At 52.7% G+C, this 15,227-nt stretch overlaps 1 protein-coding gene across 2 annotated transcripts; it reads right to left on the reverse strand.

Moving 5' to 3' along the window:
- Nucleotides 1-7,079: 7,079 nt before the first annotated feature.
- Nucleotides 7,080-14,973, reverse strand: CCL22 (C-C motif chemokine ligand 22). Of its 2 annotated transcripts, XM_075765323.1 has the most exons (3): nucleotides 14,505-14,973; nucleotides 11,737-11,857; nucleotides 7,080-11,132 (listed from the first exon to the last, which is right to left on the reverse strand). In XM_075765323.1, the coding sequence occupies exons 1-3, from the start codon at nucleotides 14,569-14,571 to the stop codon at nucleotides 9,938-9,940; spliced, it is 1,383 nt and encodes a 460-aa protein (XP_075621438.1). In that variant the 5' UTR covers nucleotides 14,572-14,973; the 3' UTR covers nucleotides 7,080-9,937. The 2 variants fall into 2 exon arrangements, with proteins under 2 accessions (XP_075621438.1, XP_075621439.1); XM_075765324.1 differs by lacking the exons at nucleotides 11,737-11,857; nucleotides 14,505-14,973 and adding an exon at nucleotides 11,595-11,716.
- Nucleotides 14,974-15,227: the final 254 nt, after the last annotated feature.

The raw sequence follows: 15,227 nt of genomic DNA on the forward strand, positions 1-15,227 counted from the left end.
ATATCACATGTGACCTCCAGGGTTACTGACCAAGATGATACCTAGAAAGACTGAGCAGACCTCAGCAACTTCTGCGTTATAGAGAGGGGTCTGTGGGAAAGCCACACGAGGGAAGTGAAATCCTCCTCCGCAGAGGCGTGAACTCGAGGGCTCCCAAACCCACGGAGACGGGATTTGCAGCAATAGGAAAGGCAAAGCCTGGCTTTGTAAAGTCACTTAGCCCCAGACACAACATAAACATGCCGGAGATGGTTGGATGGCTTGTGAACTCACTGGCGAGCATTAAGCAGAAAGGCAGTGATTGCTGCTGCCACCAGCCCACTGCAGCCTGAAAGCTGCAGGATGTCAAATACTGTCAGAAATTGCATCATATTTCATGCCGTTCCTAAGGAGAGGAGCACAAGTTTTCCACCAAAAAAAAGTCCCTGTTTATAGCTGGGAAGCATGGAGTGAAAGAGGAAGGGGGTGCAGTTGAGCCCTCCCATGCAGATGAGGCTGGCTTAGTCCCTTGGCTTCAGGGTCGGGCAGGAGGCCGAATCAGACCCAGAAGTGGAAGGAAAAGTTGACGATCAAAGTTCTTGGGTATTTCTTCCAACATCTTCCATCCCTTTGCAGCCTTGAAGCCTGCAGCAAAGTGTTGCAGATGGGGATCAGCCTCTCGGTGTTAACCTGGGGACAGCTTCTCCCCAATGTGTTTGATTCCCTCTTCCTCACCAGACCCTTCTGCAGGTCCTTGCCAATCGTGCCCAGCCCCTGCCTTGAACTTATCCTTCCCCCATTCCCTCTTTTTTTCCAGGCTGTAAATGAATGCATGGAGCAGCAGAGTCCCGTGCAGATCCCTGGGGCACCACAATCCCCCCTCATCCTCTGTGAGCTACCCAAGGGGCCACCTCAAGCCCATCTTCACATTGCCGCCCTCCAGCCACCCTCTGCTCCTTTGGAGCAGGACATTATGCCTGGGACTGCCTCATCCCTGGGTATCTTTTAAAAAACTTGGGAGAAAACCGCCCAGCGCTAAGCGCTCTGGTCATGCCCAGGTCTCCTCAACCCCAGCTGCAGGAGAAACATCTCCTGATGATGATGGTTCAAGAAGGAGCCCAGGCAGGGTATGCCAAGGCCATTCCCAGCCTTGGAGGAATGATTAAGGTACGTACTCAGACCCTGTAGCTGTTTTGCTTTGGCTCAGCTTTTGTGGAGAGATGGAGTTCCCACGTCTCGGAAGCATGACTTGGCCCAGGAGGACCTGGCATCAGGCCACCCTTGCTGTGTAGCTGCCAGAGGACTAAAAATAAAGCTTTTCTAAACAGGTCCCACAACGCCTAAGGACAGTGCCATTCCTTCCTGCGTGCGTTCAACCCAGCGACTCAGTGTCTCCCTGGGCTGTAACAAACTCCTCGTGCCTTTTTGCTGATCTCCAAAAGCATCTTTCCTTTCTCTCACAGCTTTGTGGGTGCTCCCTTCCTTTCTCAGCCACCTCCCCACCTCTGCTCTGCCCCAGGCTCCCTTCCTGCAGACTTGCATGCCTCTCCAGGAGCCTCCCCCCAACTGGGCCATGGCTGCTGGGACCAGAGCAGCCTCCCATCCCATGGAGATCGTCCCAGCAGACAGCCTTTTGGAGGCCATGATACTCTGCGAGCTGCAGCCAAGCTGGCAACGCTGAGCTGAGGGCATGGGCCACATCGCTGCTCTTGATGCATTTTTGTCTTGCATAGGAGCAGGACCCCCAAGTGCAGGTGGCATGATGCTGTCATACCCATGGCAGATGTCCTCAAGCTGGGGGAACACAGGTTCCCCTGCAGCCATGGCCTGCCCTAACCACCCTGGGGCAAAGCCACCATCCAATAGCTGGACCCTGAGCAACACAGAAGGATTTTGGGGATGATAGGCATGGCCTTGCCGCAAGTCCATGGCATGTCTCCCCCTGACCTGGGGCTTCACCCAACTCCTCCTCAGCTACACGGGGTGCTTCGGGTGGGCAGCACATAGTGCCAGTGGCTGAACAAGCACAGGGGCACCCAGCAGCCAGGGTCAGGAAAGAGACTGGATGGACAGGACATGGCCTCGGATGCTCTGCTTCCCCTTTGTCAAGTTTTTGAGACATCGCTATCGCAGCCAGATGATGCACAACTCCCTGGAGACCCTTTGATATTTATTCTTCTATTTTTTGAGAAGGGAAAAGCTGATGTGCAGTCATTAAACAAGGAGTTCTGGAAAGTCCCACTGCTGGCACAAGTTCCCTTTTAATTTGAATGTGCTCTGGAGAATTTACTTGTTTACATGAAAAAATAAACAGCATCCTCTTGATTCTGCAAGAGGAGGGAGGGAGGGAGCTTGGGCCCACCTCAGGTGCAGCGTTTGCCAGAAAACGTGCCACTGTGGGGAGGCAGGAGCTGGGCAGAACAAGCCCCACGCTTGGAAATGGGGTCTTGGCGAATAGCTGAGCCCACCCCACTCTGCTGGAAAACACCGCCACACGCTCCCGGTGCTGCTCGGGAGAGGACGGGCTCTGCGTTGTGAAAGCGGCTGGGCTGCCAAGGCGGGAGAGGGGTGGCTGAGCATCACCCAGTGCCTGAAACCCATCCCCACGGAGGCGGTGGGAGGGTGAGGAATAAGATTTTCCCTTCTTTTCTATCCGGTCACTTTGAGTCTTCTCCATTTACAATATGAACCCTTCTAGTTTTCCTTCTGCTGAAACCTTTCTGAGTGTAAAGCCCCTCCACATTTCTTTGGGGTGCTCAGTCAAGGGTGTCCCCGGGTCCATTTTGAAGCTCTGGTTGACTCGGGATACAATCACAAACCCAAGGCAACACTCTCAGTCCTTCCCGGAGCCAGCGCTCACCCTGCGACTCCAGGCATGACCGTCCCAGGTCCTATAGCCTGGAAAGACACTTTAAAAAGAGGAAAACGAGAGCCTCTTCCACAGCCTGCTTCCTACCGCTGGACACTGGGGACCACCAAGTACTGGAAGGTGGCGATCCAAGCCACATCCTGTGCGGTAAGTCCTGCCTGGCATCACGAGACACGGAGGCTGCAGGAAGGATGTGTCCAGGAGCCCTTCCCCAAGGATTATCTGCACTGAGTCGCTGGGCGAGCTCACCCACCGGCCCAGGGGATCGAGCAGGAATGCGGAGCGGCCAGGCAGGGAGCCCTCACCATGCTGGCCAAGCAGAGAGTCAGGGGTGGACGCGCCTGGATCAGAAACTGGAAGCTGCCACTTTGCTAAGGGAGAGGGGAAAAAAAAAAAAAAAGTATGTGATGCCAGTTTTCTGGCACTGCAATGCACTGTAAAGGAGGTATTTTTCCCATTTTTCTCCAGTGAGGTTGACCAGCTGTCGCAAGGTTAAGTGAAGGATGGATCTGGGGTGTCAGGAGGAGCTGCTGCTCCCAAGGGAGACTCTGCGCTGGAGAGGCTCCTGTGTCAGGTACCAGCCCAGGAACCGGTGCTTGGTGAGGACTTCAGCCTCCTTTTTTGAGCTCCTGGAGTTAAAGGCAGCAGTGGAGAGCTGCTTCAGCTCAGCTGTTAAAGCAAAGCTGTGATGACAGAAAAACAGTAAGACATGGAAGCAATTTCAGCTGAAATCTTAGTGATTTAATTCTGAACAGACTTAGTCCTGATAACTCTAAGGAGGCAGCAGAACGCGTTATGAATGTACTTGTTCCTTAGTTTTTGATCAGGACAAACCCCAGCAATCAGGAAAATAAATTCAGTTGAAAGAATGTGATAAAGATACATCAAGGTGCCTAGATATTGTAATTAAAAAAAGTGTTTGTGCCAGCTATGGTCTGAGTTGGCAGGCTGACATCACATCCCTCCTTGGGGGGCTCCTCTCCTTTCTTTCTTTTTTTTTTAATTATTGTTTGCTTTGTGGCCTTGTAGCTTACCTGGCAGAATTCAAGGGTGCTTCAGAAATGAAACTTCCTCCATCACCCAAGATGGTCACTGAAGAGGTAAGACCCCGGAGAGTCCTGACAGCGTCTGTGTTTACCCAGGGGTGACTTCAGCTACATGAGCAGCCCTTCCAGTGACGTGAACATGGACGCAATCCTCATAAAAGCAGAGCTTAAGCAAATGCAAAGCATGGAAGAACCACAGCCACACAGCAGAACTGCGGCTGCGCAATCAGGGAGCCAAAACAGCCAAGGGGACATCCTCCATTCTGCTCAGTCAGCATTATGAAAAGTGTAGTGGTACGTTAGCTTGACCAGAGGCTGCCCCAAGCATAAGCGTGCTTATGCAACATTTCATAGAAAAACCACCACACCGAGCAGGGACAGACATTTCGTAAGTCACAATCCAAATGTCAAACCAGAGAGGATGGAGACAGCAGTGTCAGGAATAACTGTGCTCCTCACACATCACCCTGGAGAGAATTCAGGGCTTGGAGAAGACAATGGCAGAGGTCTCTCAGTGCCAGGTCCAGGCAGGTCCCAGGGAGAGGGGACAAGCCAGGAGCCAAGGGCGAGCCCAGCACTGGCAGTGTCCTCACCAGTGAGGTGAGGTCCTACAGGGTCTGAGCATGGGGGTGCTGGTAACAGGGTCCATCAGTGGTCCCAGCCACACCAAAGTGAGGAACCAGACGCGGGATCCATTTGGGAGGGTTAGGGGGTGTCTGTTCAGCAGCAGGAGATGGGGACAGGGCTACAACACCAAAGAGTCCATCCATCCAAGTGAGAAGATACCCACAGTGTAGGTCCAAGGTGTATCCAAGAGACAGGGTATTGTGGTTTAGCCCCAGCTGACAACTAAGCACCACGCAGCCGCTGGCTCACTGCCCGCTGGTGGGACGGGGGAGAAAGTCGGAAGAGTGAAAGTGAGAGAACTCATGGGTTGAGATAAAGTCAGTTTGATAGGACACACACAAAAAGGAAAATAATAATAATAAAAATAAATACAAAACAAGTGATGAACAGCACAACTTCCCACCTGAAGCCAATGACCCCCAAGTCAAACAAGACCCCAGCCCACATGCACAAGCAAAGCAAAACAAGGGATTCACTCGCCACGTCCCACGGCAGGCAGGTGTTCAGCCACCCCCAGGAAAGCCGGGCTCCACCGCGCGCAACGGTGACTGGGGAAAACAAACGCCATCACTCCAAAATCGACGCCATGCCAGGCCCCCAGCTGCTGTGCCTCTCAGCCCACCCCCAGTTCTATACGGAGCATGACGTCATATGGTATGGACTATCCCTTTGGCCGTCTGGGTCAGCTGTCCTGGCCGTGTCCCCTCCCCACTTCCTGCCTTCCCCTTGGCAGGGCAGTGTGAGAAGCTGAAAAGTCCTTGATTGCTGGGCAACAGCTAAAAGATCAGTGTGTTATCAACATTATTCTCATCCTAAATCCAAACCACAGCGCTGTACCACCTGCTGGGAAGAAAATTAACTCTATCCCTGCCAAAACCAGGACAGAGGGACAGAGCCAGGACTTCAGACCAGCACTCTTACAACACAACCAAAGCAGGGACTAGAGGCTCAAACCTGAGCTTAAATGGGGCTTCTGGGCCTTAGGTGTGGGGGGGTGGGGGGGTGGTGTGGTGTGTGAGTCTATCTGCATGTGAAGTTGGTCAGGGTTATTAAGGCCAGTTAGTGCCCTCAAGGCCATCTGATGGATCCCGTGGGGATGTGAAGGCATGGAGGTGAGCCTGCATGGAGTCCCAGTGACTCCTTGTTCTTATAAGGTCAATCAGCTGGCTAACGAAGCGGTGGAGATGGTTTGCACTGACGTAGAATTGGAAACCAAAGTCATGGGTCAGCAAGGGCCAAGAAGGGGCCCACCATGACCATGGGCTCCCTGTCTCCTGTTGGGGGGAAACCTCGAGGCAGAAGCATGTGTCTTGCACACCAGGTCCCACCTTGCAAGCCTTGTGCCACCTAAGCATGACAGACTTGGCATCAGTTTTCTCCTGAGCCAAAAATCTACATCTGAGGCAGCCCATGGACCTCCAGGTGGAGCACGCTGGTTTCGGCAGGGATAGAGTTAATTTTCTTCCCAGCAGGTGGTACAGTGCTGTGGTTTGGATTTAGGATGAGAATAATGTTGATAACACACTAATCTTTTAGCTGTTGCCCAGCAATCAAGGACTTTTCAGCTTCTCACACAGGAAGATGGACACGGTTGGACATCCTTCGCACAAGGTCTTTCCCTGCACTGTCAGACACAGAGAAGCCAGGGAGCAGCAGCAAAGCCAGCGAGCGTGTGCCAGCAGCCGGCTGAGGGACCGGGCATCCAAAAGCTCCCTTGGTGCTCCGGGGCCGCAGCCCCTGAACGGCCCCACGCTGCTGCCTGGGCTCGCTCTGCGTGTCGGAAATGATTCATCTTGTTGAGGGCTGACTTGTTTACACAGCCCTCCCCTCCCTCGCCCGCCCCCTCCCCATAACAGAGAGCAGAAAAGAAAAGAAGAAAAAAGTGCTTTTCTTTTCACAGAGCTGCTTATCTCAAAATTGATCTTTCTGGCCTGGTGATTCATCTGGGGGATGTTTTCACAGACCTCACCGTCTTCCCAGCACACCGGCGGTGCCGGAGCACGAGGGCTCCTGGGACGCAGAGGAGGTCATCATCCCTGACCCTCTTGCTCCTTCCAGCTCCCACTCCGGGCGAGTCCCTGGGCACTGGCTGTGGCGTTGCTTTGCCTTTCCCACCTCTCCTCCCCAGCACGAGAGGAGCAGGCGAGAGCAGCCCAAAGCCTGGCTGAGGTGGGAGAGGTCCTAGCTCAGCCCTTGGCTTCTTGCTCCCTTACAGACTCCTTTGTTTCCTGTGGGTTCTTCTTTGATTGTGGCTTTGCTTAAACAAAACAAAAACCCGGCTGTTTTGTTTTTTTTTTCCCAGGATCACCTTAGCAGGACGGGAAATGTGACTCACTGTGAGAAAAAAATATTCTTTGCAAATTGTTCGCAAGATCGAAGCCCATAAACAGTGAAGGGGTGGAGCTACAGCCCAGCCGCATCAGCAGTGCCAGCTTTGCCATCCCTCGGCGATGCTGGGACACCCCCGCCGTGCTTAACCACGCACGTTCACCTCCCCAGCTCTGCGGGGACCGGCCTCGGTCACCCCACCCTGGGCTGAACGCCCCAAGGACCAGAGGTTTAACATAAGGACTTTATTACTTTTACTTCTAAAAAAAGGTACAGAACATATATCTCACGCACACACTCGTATATACTCGATACACAAATGAATCAGCCTTGTAACAGCGACTGTGCTCTACAGCAAATGACATTTTAAGCCCCAGGGACCGGTGACACCCATGGGCTCCGTCCTTCAGCACCGGCACTCACCTTGTGCCCCCCCGGCTGCCCATCATGCAGCGTAAAGCAAGGAGGAACAGCGACCCCCCCCCCCCACACACACACCGGCCCTGCCCTGGGTTTTAATTGCCCCCCATGAGGGGTGCAGGCGCGCGGCCTGGGAACAGGACGGGGAGCAAGGCGAGCACAAGGACGGATCCAGGCTGGAGGAGCAGCTCCTCCTGCCAGCATGACCACAGCAGATGGAAGGCGGTGGGAGCCAGTTGTGGAGGTGAAACCGGTGTCCTTACAAATACCATGGTGGAACTCAAAGTGATCACATCTGCCTGGTGCACGTTCATCTCCCCAGCATCGCTCCAGGCCAAGGACTTCACCCGTAGCCAGACAAGCATCTGCTCCATTTGCTGTAGTGCCTGGAGAGCAACCTAGCTCCAGTAGCAAGGACAGGACATTACATGCATCAAAATGGCTACATAATTTTACTACAAAAATAACATTTCTAGTGTTTCATATAACAATAATACCATAGCACACCATCCTACGAATTGTGAGGCTACAAACCCCAGTTGTGCACGAGCGGGGTGGATGGGGAGGTGGTGCTGACAGGTCCTCATTTACCCCCCCCAGGTAAATCCCAGACTGGTTTGGGTCAGGAGGGACCTCAGAGCCCATCCAGTTCCACCCCCTGCCATGGGCAGGGACACCCTCCACTAGCCCAGGTTGCCCAAAGCCCCATCCAGCCTGGCCTTGAACACTGCCAGGGAGCCAGGGGCAGCCACAGCTTCTCTGGGCACCCTGTGCCAGGGCCTCAGCACCCTCACAGGGAAGGATTTCTTCCCCATATCTCATTTCATCTCAATCTCCTCTCCTTCAGCTTAAATCAACCCCAGCCAGTGTTACACAGCTGGGCTGCACAGGAGTGCTGCTGCACAAGGTGGGGTTTCACCCCAAATTCCTAATTACAATTAATCTGATTGCATTCCGTACTTGCAAAGCCCGAGATGAATCCCTGGCTCCCCTCTCTCAAGTCAACAATACGCAGAAATGAGGGACTGAAAGATGGCAGAAACCAAACACCATTGCAGTCTATCCTCTCCACCTCCAGGGCTGGATGGATGCTGAAGGTGCAATCTGATGGATCTAATAAGCTGCCTTCTTCTAGCTCTGCTTTACAGCTGGCCCATCATTTTTGCTTATTAGGTTGTTTTGCTTTCTTTTTTTTCTACGTGCATATTTATACTCGAGGATCTGATCCACTGAGGTTGGTTAAAGGAGGATCTGACCCTTGACATGTATCTCTACCTACAGAGCGTCGTATCATGAAGACCTTTGCATGCTCCAGCAAAATTCATGCTGGAGTCAATGTTTAACAAAGGCTTTCAGGAACTGACCAGAGAGAAAAGGTAAGGCTTACATACAGCAACATCTAGATGTATAAAAATCAAGACCAATTTGGGTTTAAAAAAAAAACCTGGTGCTGTTACAGTGCTTTAATAGCCTAGTGGTCAGTGCTATCCAAAAAAAAGGAAAAACTAAAATGCAGCTGCAGTGTAGGACATGAACAGGAATTTTATGCTTTTTTTGTGGATTTCTACAGAGAATATGGGACCAGAAGGATGGTATGTCTGCTGTGGTGGCATAATTCCTATATGACTAAATCCAGAATTGCATTTAGCTCCTCCAGGAGAGTAGCTCCTGGGTTTTGTGCTTGCAGAGAACAGCAAAACCCCTCCAATGTTATCACAGGAACAGCAAAATCATTGGGTGACTTCTCCTTTTCTCCTGTTCGCAAAGGCTCATCCACATTGTCCTGCCCCGGCACTGGACGCAGCCAGACACAGGGCGTATCAGCTGGCAGAAGGATTTTATTGCAGTTGATTTGCCAAGAACCAGGTCTCAGACTAAATCTGCAAGAGGAAATGCCCATAGCTGTTGGAGATAAAGGTGGCCTGATTTCAAGGAGGAGATAGATTGTGGGTTGCCTGCTCCTCTGAAGGAGAAATCTGTAGCAATGACCTTCAGTCCCCTTATCAGATGCAGTTTTCGTCACCTCTGTCTGAAAAGCTAGACTACCCCTTGTGTCTCCGGCAAGAGTAAATGGGGTATTTGATCAGCCCAGGGGGAACCGGCACCCAGCTGACCACCAGCGTCAGTCTTGGTCTGACAGAGTAGCGACCTGAACTGGAAAGAAAGAAGCAGCAGAGAATTTAAGTGCAAATTGTGTGGTTTTGGTGTTAAGATTGCTCAGCGTGGTTGAGCTTGAGTCCCGGAGCGTGGCTGAGTGGGTGGCTTTTCGGCTGGGCTATGATGAAATGCAGAAAAATTCCCAACAGCAATTTGGAAATTCACTTCTGCCCACCAGCTGGCAAAGAGCCACCAAGCAGCTCTAGAACAGCAACAGCCTTTGTTTGTAACAGTGCCAGAAGAAAAAAAGCCTCTCATGTCTTACCAAAATACCATCATTGATCAATGACGTGTTAGATAGATATATTTTTGAATGTTCAGCTCTGGGGGAAAAAAAAAAAAAGAAACAAAAACAAAACCGAAAAACCCCCAAAAACCCCAAAACCCCAGTTTTCTCTGGTATTTTTATTCCCTGCCTTGCTTTCTGCTGATCACTAGTTTAGCATAAACTTAGCTTTCCTGCAGCAACACACATGTAGTTTAGACCGAAAATGTCCAGGCCATAAAGCATTCAGATTACTTCCATCGGATAGACATCATTTTGATGTCCCCCCTTCTGGTAGAGCAAGCCCTGTACCATTTCTCTGGACATTTCTCCTGTTTTGACACCAGATTTTAGATATAGCCATACAACAGCAATACTGCAAGCCAGCAGACCACCTACCACAGAAAATGGGATGACAAAGAGCATTTGAGATCTTGACAGGAAGGTGGGAAGCGGCTGATCACTTGGTCTTTCTTTAGTCACCTGCTCTCCGGCTTGGCCTGAGAACGCCTGACTAGTAAAAACTAACGTATCAGAAGGCTCTTGCTTTCCTACAAGCAATGAATAACCAAATGTTCTAGTACCAAAAGCATCTGCAAAGGAACCGATGACCTTGTCGGTATGGACAGAAGGACCTTTGTCTGTGGCGTTTGTGGAGTTTGGAGTAGAAACCGAAGTATTCTTTGGAGGAACTGGTGAGGCCGGGATTGTGGCGATCTCCATGCTGCCCAGGATGGAGGGGAGATCTGAGCTAAAACTCTTAGGAGCAGCATCTGGTGCATTGGCTGTTGCACTTGTAGGGTCCAGGGATTCATTTTTCAGAAGTACAGGATGGTCTGATCCTTTAGTACTGGCCGTGGGGTCTGAATTTGAGCTAGGAGAAGTCATGACTCGAACACCAGCCGTAGCATTTGCAGTATGTCCTACAGGTTCTTCTGTAGATCCTACGGCACTGTCAAAGCCATGCGCAAGAGCCGTGGGATATGGGGTGGGCTGGCTGGAGACTATGCCTGCTCCAAAAGTTTTTGAAGGTGCAGGAGATTTTAAGGAGTCTCTGTTTGCTTCTGGAGTGACTTCAGAGTGGGCAGCAACTTCCCACATCACGGGGGACAGTCCTGCATGGAGCTGGGTGGTGTCCTGTGTGACTGCTGGGGACTTGCTGGACGCCTCCGTCCTGGCAGCAGGAACACGTATTCTCTCCAAAACTGTTGTGCCAGTCCCTGGGAAGAAACTAGTCGGAGCAGTGGCTTGAGAGGAAGCTGTTACTGTAAGACCAACATGTTTCTGAAAAACACCAGGTTCTTCTGGTGCCACTGCTGAAGCGGCACCAGGAGGCAGTGGGCAGGCTGTGGCCTTTTTCTGGTCCAGTTTCTTTACAATCTTCTTCACCCACTCTGCCTCTGGATCTGCACACATCTCCAAGGACTTCAGAGTAATAAATCTGAAAATAAAAAGGGATCGCTTACTGGATAAAGAAAACACTGGTGCAGATGGTCAGCCTGATAGGGAAGGCATGCAGACAGCAGCACCGACTCTCTCAAGCCACCACTGGGTTGGATGGATGGATTATTTATTTCGGCACCTCCTGAGCTGCAATTAAGTGGTCTTGATGGTGCCTCATCTTCAGGGTAAGGTGAAAACAACAATTATCCTGGGGAAAAAGATGGAGCTTTTCCCATCTCCAGACAAGCTCACAAGTCTGGATCTGTCCCCAGAGGTAACACGTGCTTTCACAGAAACACGCGAGCTCTGGCCCTGTGTGCTTCCGCTGCCCCGTTCTGCCCACAAGTGCGTCCGCCTGTACCCCTCCCCGTCCATTTATCCCTGTCTCGCTCCGCGCGCGAGCCCCCGGTCTCACTTGGAGGTTGCTGGTCTTTAAACAGGGGAAAAAAACCCCACCCACCCTTCAAACCAATACCAGCGTTGGCTCTGCTTCGACTGCTCCTTGCTCCAAAGCAGAGGCATTTGCCGACAGGGCATGGCTCACCGCAGTGCGTGCCGGAGGGCGCACGGCGGCGGAGGGGGAGCAGTGGGGCAGTGCTTACATGACAGCTTGTTTGGCACACTGGGGTTCGGTCCACCGGTAACTCCTTATCCGCTTCGCTGCTATCTCAGATGTAAAACTCCTGCACTCGGTTGAACACTTCAGAAGTGCTTTGGGTTGAGCTGAAATAAAAGTTTCAACATATTAAATGTTGGCTTCTTATTAGGTACTATAAAAACTGGGACTGTTTCTTTTTCCCCCTCTCTGGGGAAGAGGAGCCCAAAGCTTGCCATGAAAGTTTCCGGTCCCTGCTAAAATGAGGTGAAGACAAATCCCATCAGGGCCACGATTATTTGTACCACCCAAACAGGCAATAAGATGATATCCAAAAACCAGCAAAAAAAAGCCGTGTGAATATTGCAGGGTTCTTGGGACACCGCTGCAGCTTGCCTTACAGGATGGGCAGGCACCGGCTGGAGGTCCTTTGTGCACCTGGACCTGCAGGTCCTCTCCCCTTCGGGTCACAGGAGGACTGCTCTCAGCACGGTACCCAGAAGACACATTTCTTCACCCCCAAAAGACCTGCTGCAACCATCACCAAGGGGCTCTTAGTGCAGGCAGCGCAGACCAGAGGGCAGGATGCCTGTCCTCTCCTTATCTGGGTCAGACATATCTCCTCCTCCTGTGGGACTTCCTCTCCAGGGAAGCCTCTGTTTGCTGGTACGTGGTCTCTGAACACCGCTTGGACTCAGAGAAAGGGTGCAGAGAAAGAAGCTTTTGGTGAATGACACATTGCTCCTGTAGATGTCTCAGCAGCCCAGCGCCACAGCACAGTTTCTCACCAAACATCTCTTTTCCATTTCCACCGGAAAATACAGTTTTCATTTTGCTAAGTGCAAATATAAACCCCCACTTGACCCCTTCAGGGGTCAAAGCCAGTCACACTACTGGGGACCCTTCATTCCTGCACCGACCTCCGGCCTCCAACAACAGGCGCTTGCCAAGTGAGAGGAGGAGAAACAAGTTGCACAACGCAGCCTGGCAATTTGTTTCTGATGTCCCAGGGGGCAAGGCTTAAAAAAACAAGCCCTGATTCACCCGAGGCCCCCTGTGAAGAAAGGAGCTGCAGTCTGAATTAGATCATGCAGTGTCTACAAAATGTTGTCTCAGATTCACAGATGAATTTGATGCAGTTCAGTTGGGAATGATCCAGCCGCCCGGTGCAAGAACGAGCATCGCGCCAGGAACGCCCTCAACTCTTTTGATCCATTTACTGGGGAAACCCAGGCTTGCACAGAAATCCCAAGCAAATGCTCCTGTGGCCCCTATACAGCAGCACATTTCAATCTCCAGTCTCTATAATGCTAAAGCAAAACTCTTTGTTCACAGAATAACATCGTCTGTGGCACTGTAGGGACAAGAATACCCACTCAGGAATGACCGACTTCCCAATTAACTCTCATTAGCCACAGGATATACTGCTGGTGTCCCCCACTTTCAGGAGCACTGTTCAGCCAAGCAGGCACTGCACAAGAGGGCCAGATCCATCCCTGCGGACAGTCGGGGAGGTGGTTGGCAGGGAGTGGGCAGGGACTGCTCCCAAGGGCTCTCTGATAATTATCAACTGATTTTCCAGTTATTGGCATCACAAATAAATGGTTTGCAATGAGCTGAGCTCAGGGCATGTTTTTCCCAGAGTGGAGGAGCTTGGAAAGCACCCTCCAAGGAGAGAGTGGTGTCGCAGGGAGCCAGCCCTGGTGCTCCCCCTCCTCTGGGGCACACAGCTCCGCTTCTCCGAGCTGCATCTGAATCTTTGCCAAAGGGACCTCCGGGACACCTGGGATCTGCGAGTTTACCCACCTGGGACCACCACTCCTTGGAGGCACCGCTCCTGGGAGCAGCACCTATTTGTCTCCTCAGGAGACCCTGGCAGGGAGCACCACCAGCCTTTCTCTCTGCAGAGCCAGCCAGAGGAGATGGATTCCTGGCCGCCGGCGAGCGGAGCCAGGCAGTGCCGGAGCAGGCAGCAGGTTCAAACGGCAGGGTGAGCAGCCCGGCATCCCTGCTGCTCGCTTTACTCAGGCGAGAACCTGCCCGGAGGTGTGAAGGGGAGGAAGAAGCTCCATCCCCGTCTTGCTCTCCTCACTCCTCCCACCCGGCAGCACCAGGCACAGATCTTTAGGGCTCCTTGCCCCTCTCCCTTCCCATGGTGCGAACAGATCGTCCCTTCATCCTGGGCAAAGTCCAGCTTTACCTGCGCTGCTGAGATGTTGGCTGCCAGCCTGGCAATCCGCCCTGCTTAATTACTATCTTGGGCAGCGATCACTGATGTGTGCACAGCCCCGGGGAGAGCTGCACCCACCTCCTGCCCGTCCTCCGGCCCCGCTCAGCACCACCCTGGAGCAGGCAAAGATCTTTGCCCAGCGAACAGGAGAGCGTGTCCCACCTGTGCACACACGCACACACACATGCACGCACGCACACTGCACAGGTACTAGAGCTGCAGGCGACAGCACCCCCCCCCCAGCCTCGCAGCGATGGGAGGGAGCCTGTGCGGACAGACATCCATCCTTGGACAGACTGCGGTCTGCCCCCACGGCATGCCCCTAGGGGATGTGAAAAAAGGGGAAAAGAAGCACATTACGCTTCTTTTCTACTACGGATCATCAGAAACTCCTACGAGATCTCCCACAGCCCACGAAGGTCTCTCGGTGCTCATAGCCCCATCCGGCACCGCCTGCCTCCCCCCGCACAGCTCACCAGCCCCGGGCGTGATCCCGGCTGCTCCCCTGGGGAGCCCAGGGGGTGGGAAGCGGAGCTGTGGCTCACCTTCAGCCAGGGTCACCAGGCACAACGTCCTCAGCACAAACAGGACCTGGAGACAAAGGGCCTTCATGGTCCCGTGGTCGGCAGTAGGAAGGGAACGCAGGGAAGGATTACAGGCAGTATTTCCTGCTCCCGACTGCTTATGGCATCCTCTGGAGCAACACAGCTGCTGCAGGTCATTCCAGGATTATGAAGCCCCAAGACGGGTTTTCAGCTGTTATTCATCTCCCCTGCATCCGTCTCGGTGACGACAGGAGGCGGAGAAAGGAGCGGGACAGGGGAGGGAATACTGCCTGCTCCTGAGCTAGATGGCTCCTGGAATTCCCCAGCTACACTTAGATCAGCTTTCCTAAGTGCATGCAGGGCAGCTCCTGCCTCCTTGACAGGCGGGGACTTTCAGGAGTGGGCTGCTCCATCCTCCTCTCCCACCGATGCGTGTCTCAGCCAGACGGCCTGTGCTCAGGCACCACTGTCCTTAGGCTTGTAAAGCCCTCCCCACCTCCAGCCCACAGCTCCCCATTACACGATAACCTCATTATTTACCCCAAATGCAAGAGCAGATATTCCCTTCCCTTTTGGCAGCCATCTCATAGCAGCAGCGTTGGTCATTAGGCCAAAAGAGGTGGAATTTGCTAATCAATCAGGATTACCAGTTCATCAGCTAGGTCGGTGAGCTCACGCCAGGCTGGCTCTTGGGAGCATCACCAAGGCGAGGGGTGAGCAGGG

This window comes from Balearica regulorum, chromosome 13 (assembly GCF_011004875.1).
Source record: "Balearica regulorum gibbericeps isolate bBalReg1 chromosome 13, bBalReg1.pri, whole genome shotgun sequence".
In the NCBI taxonomy this organism is placed as follows: domain Eukaryota; kingdom Metazoa; phylum Chordata; class Aves; order Gruiformes; family Gruidae; genus Balearica; species Balearica regulorum.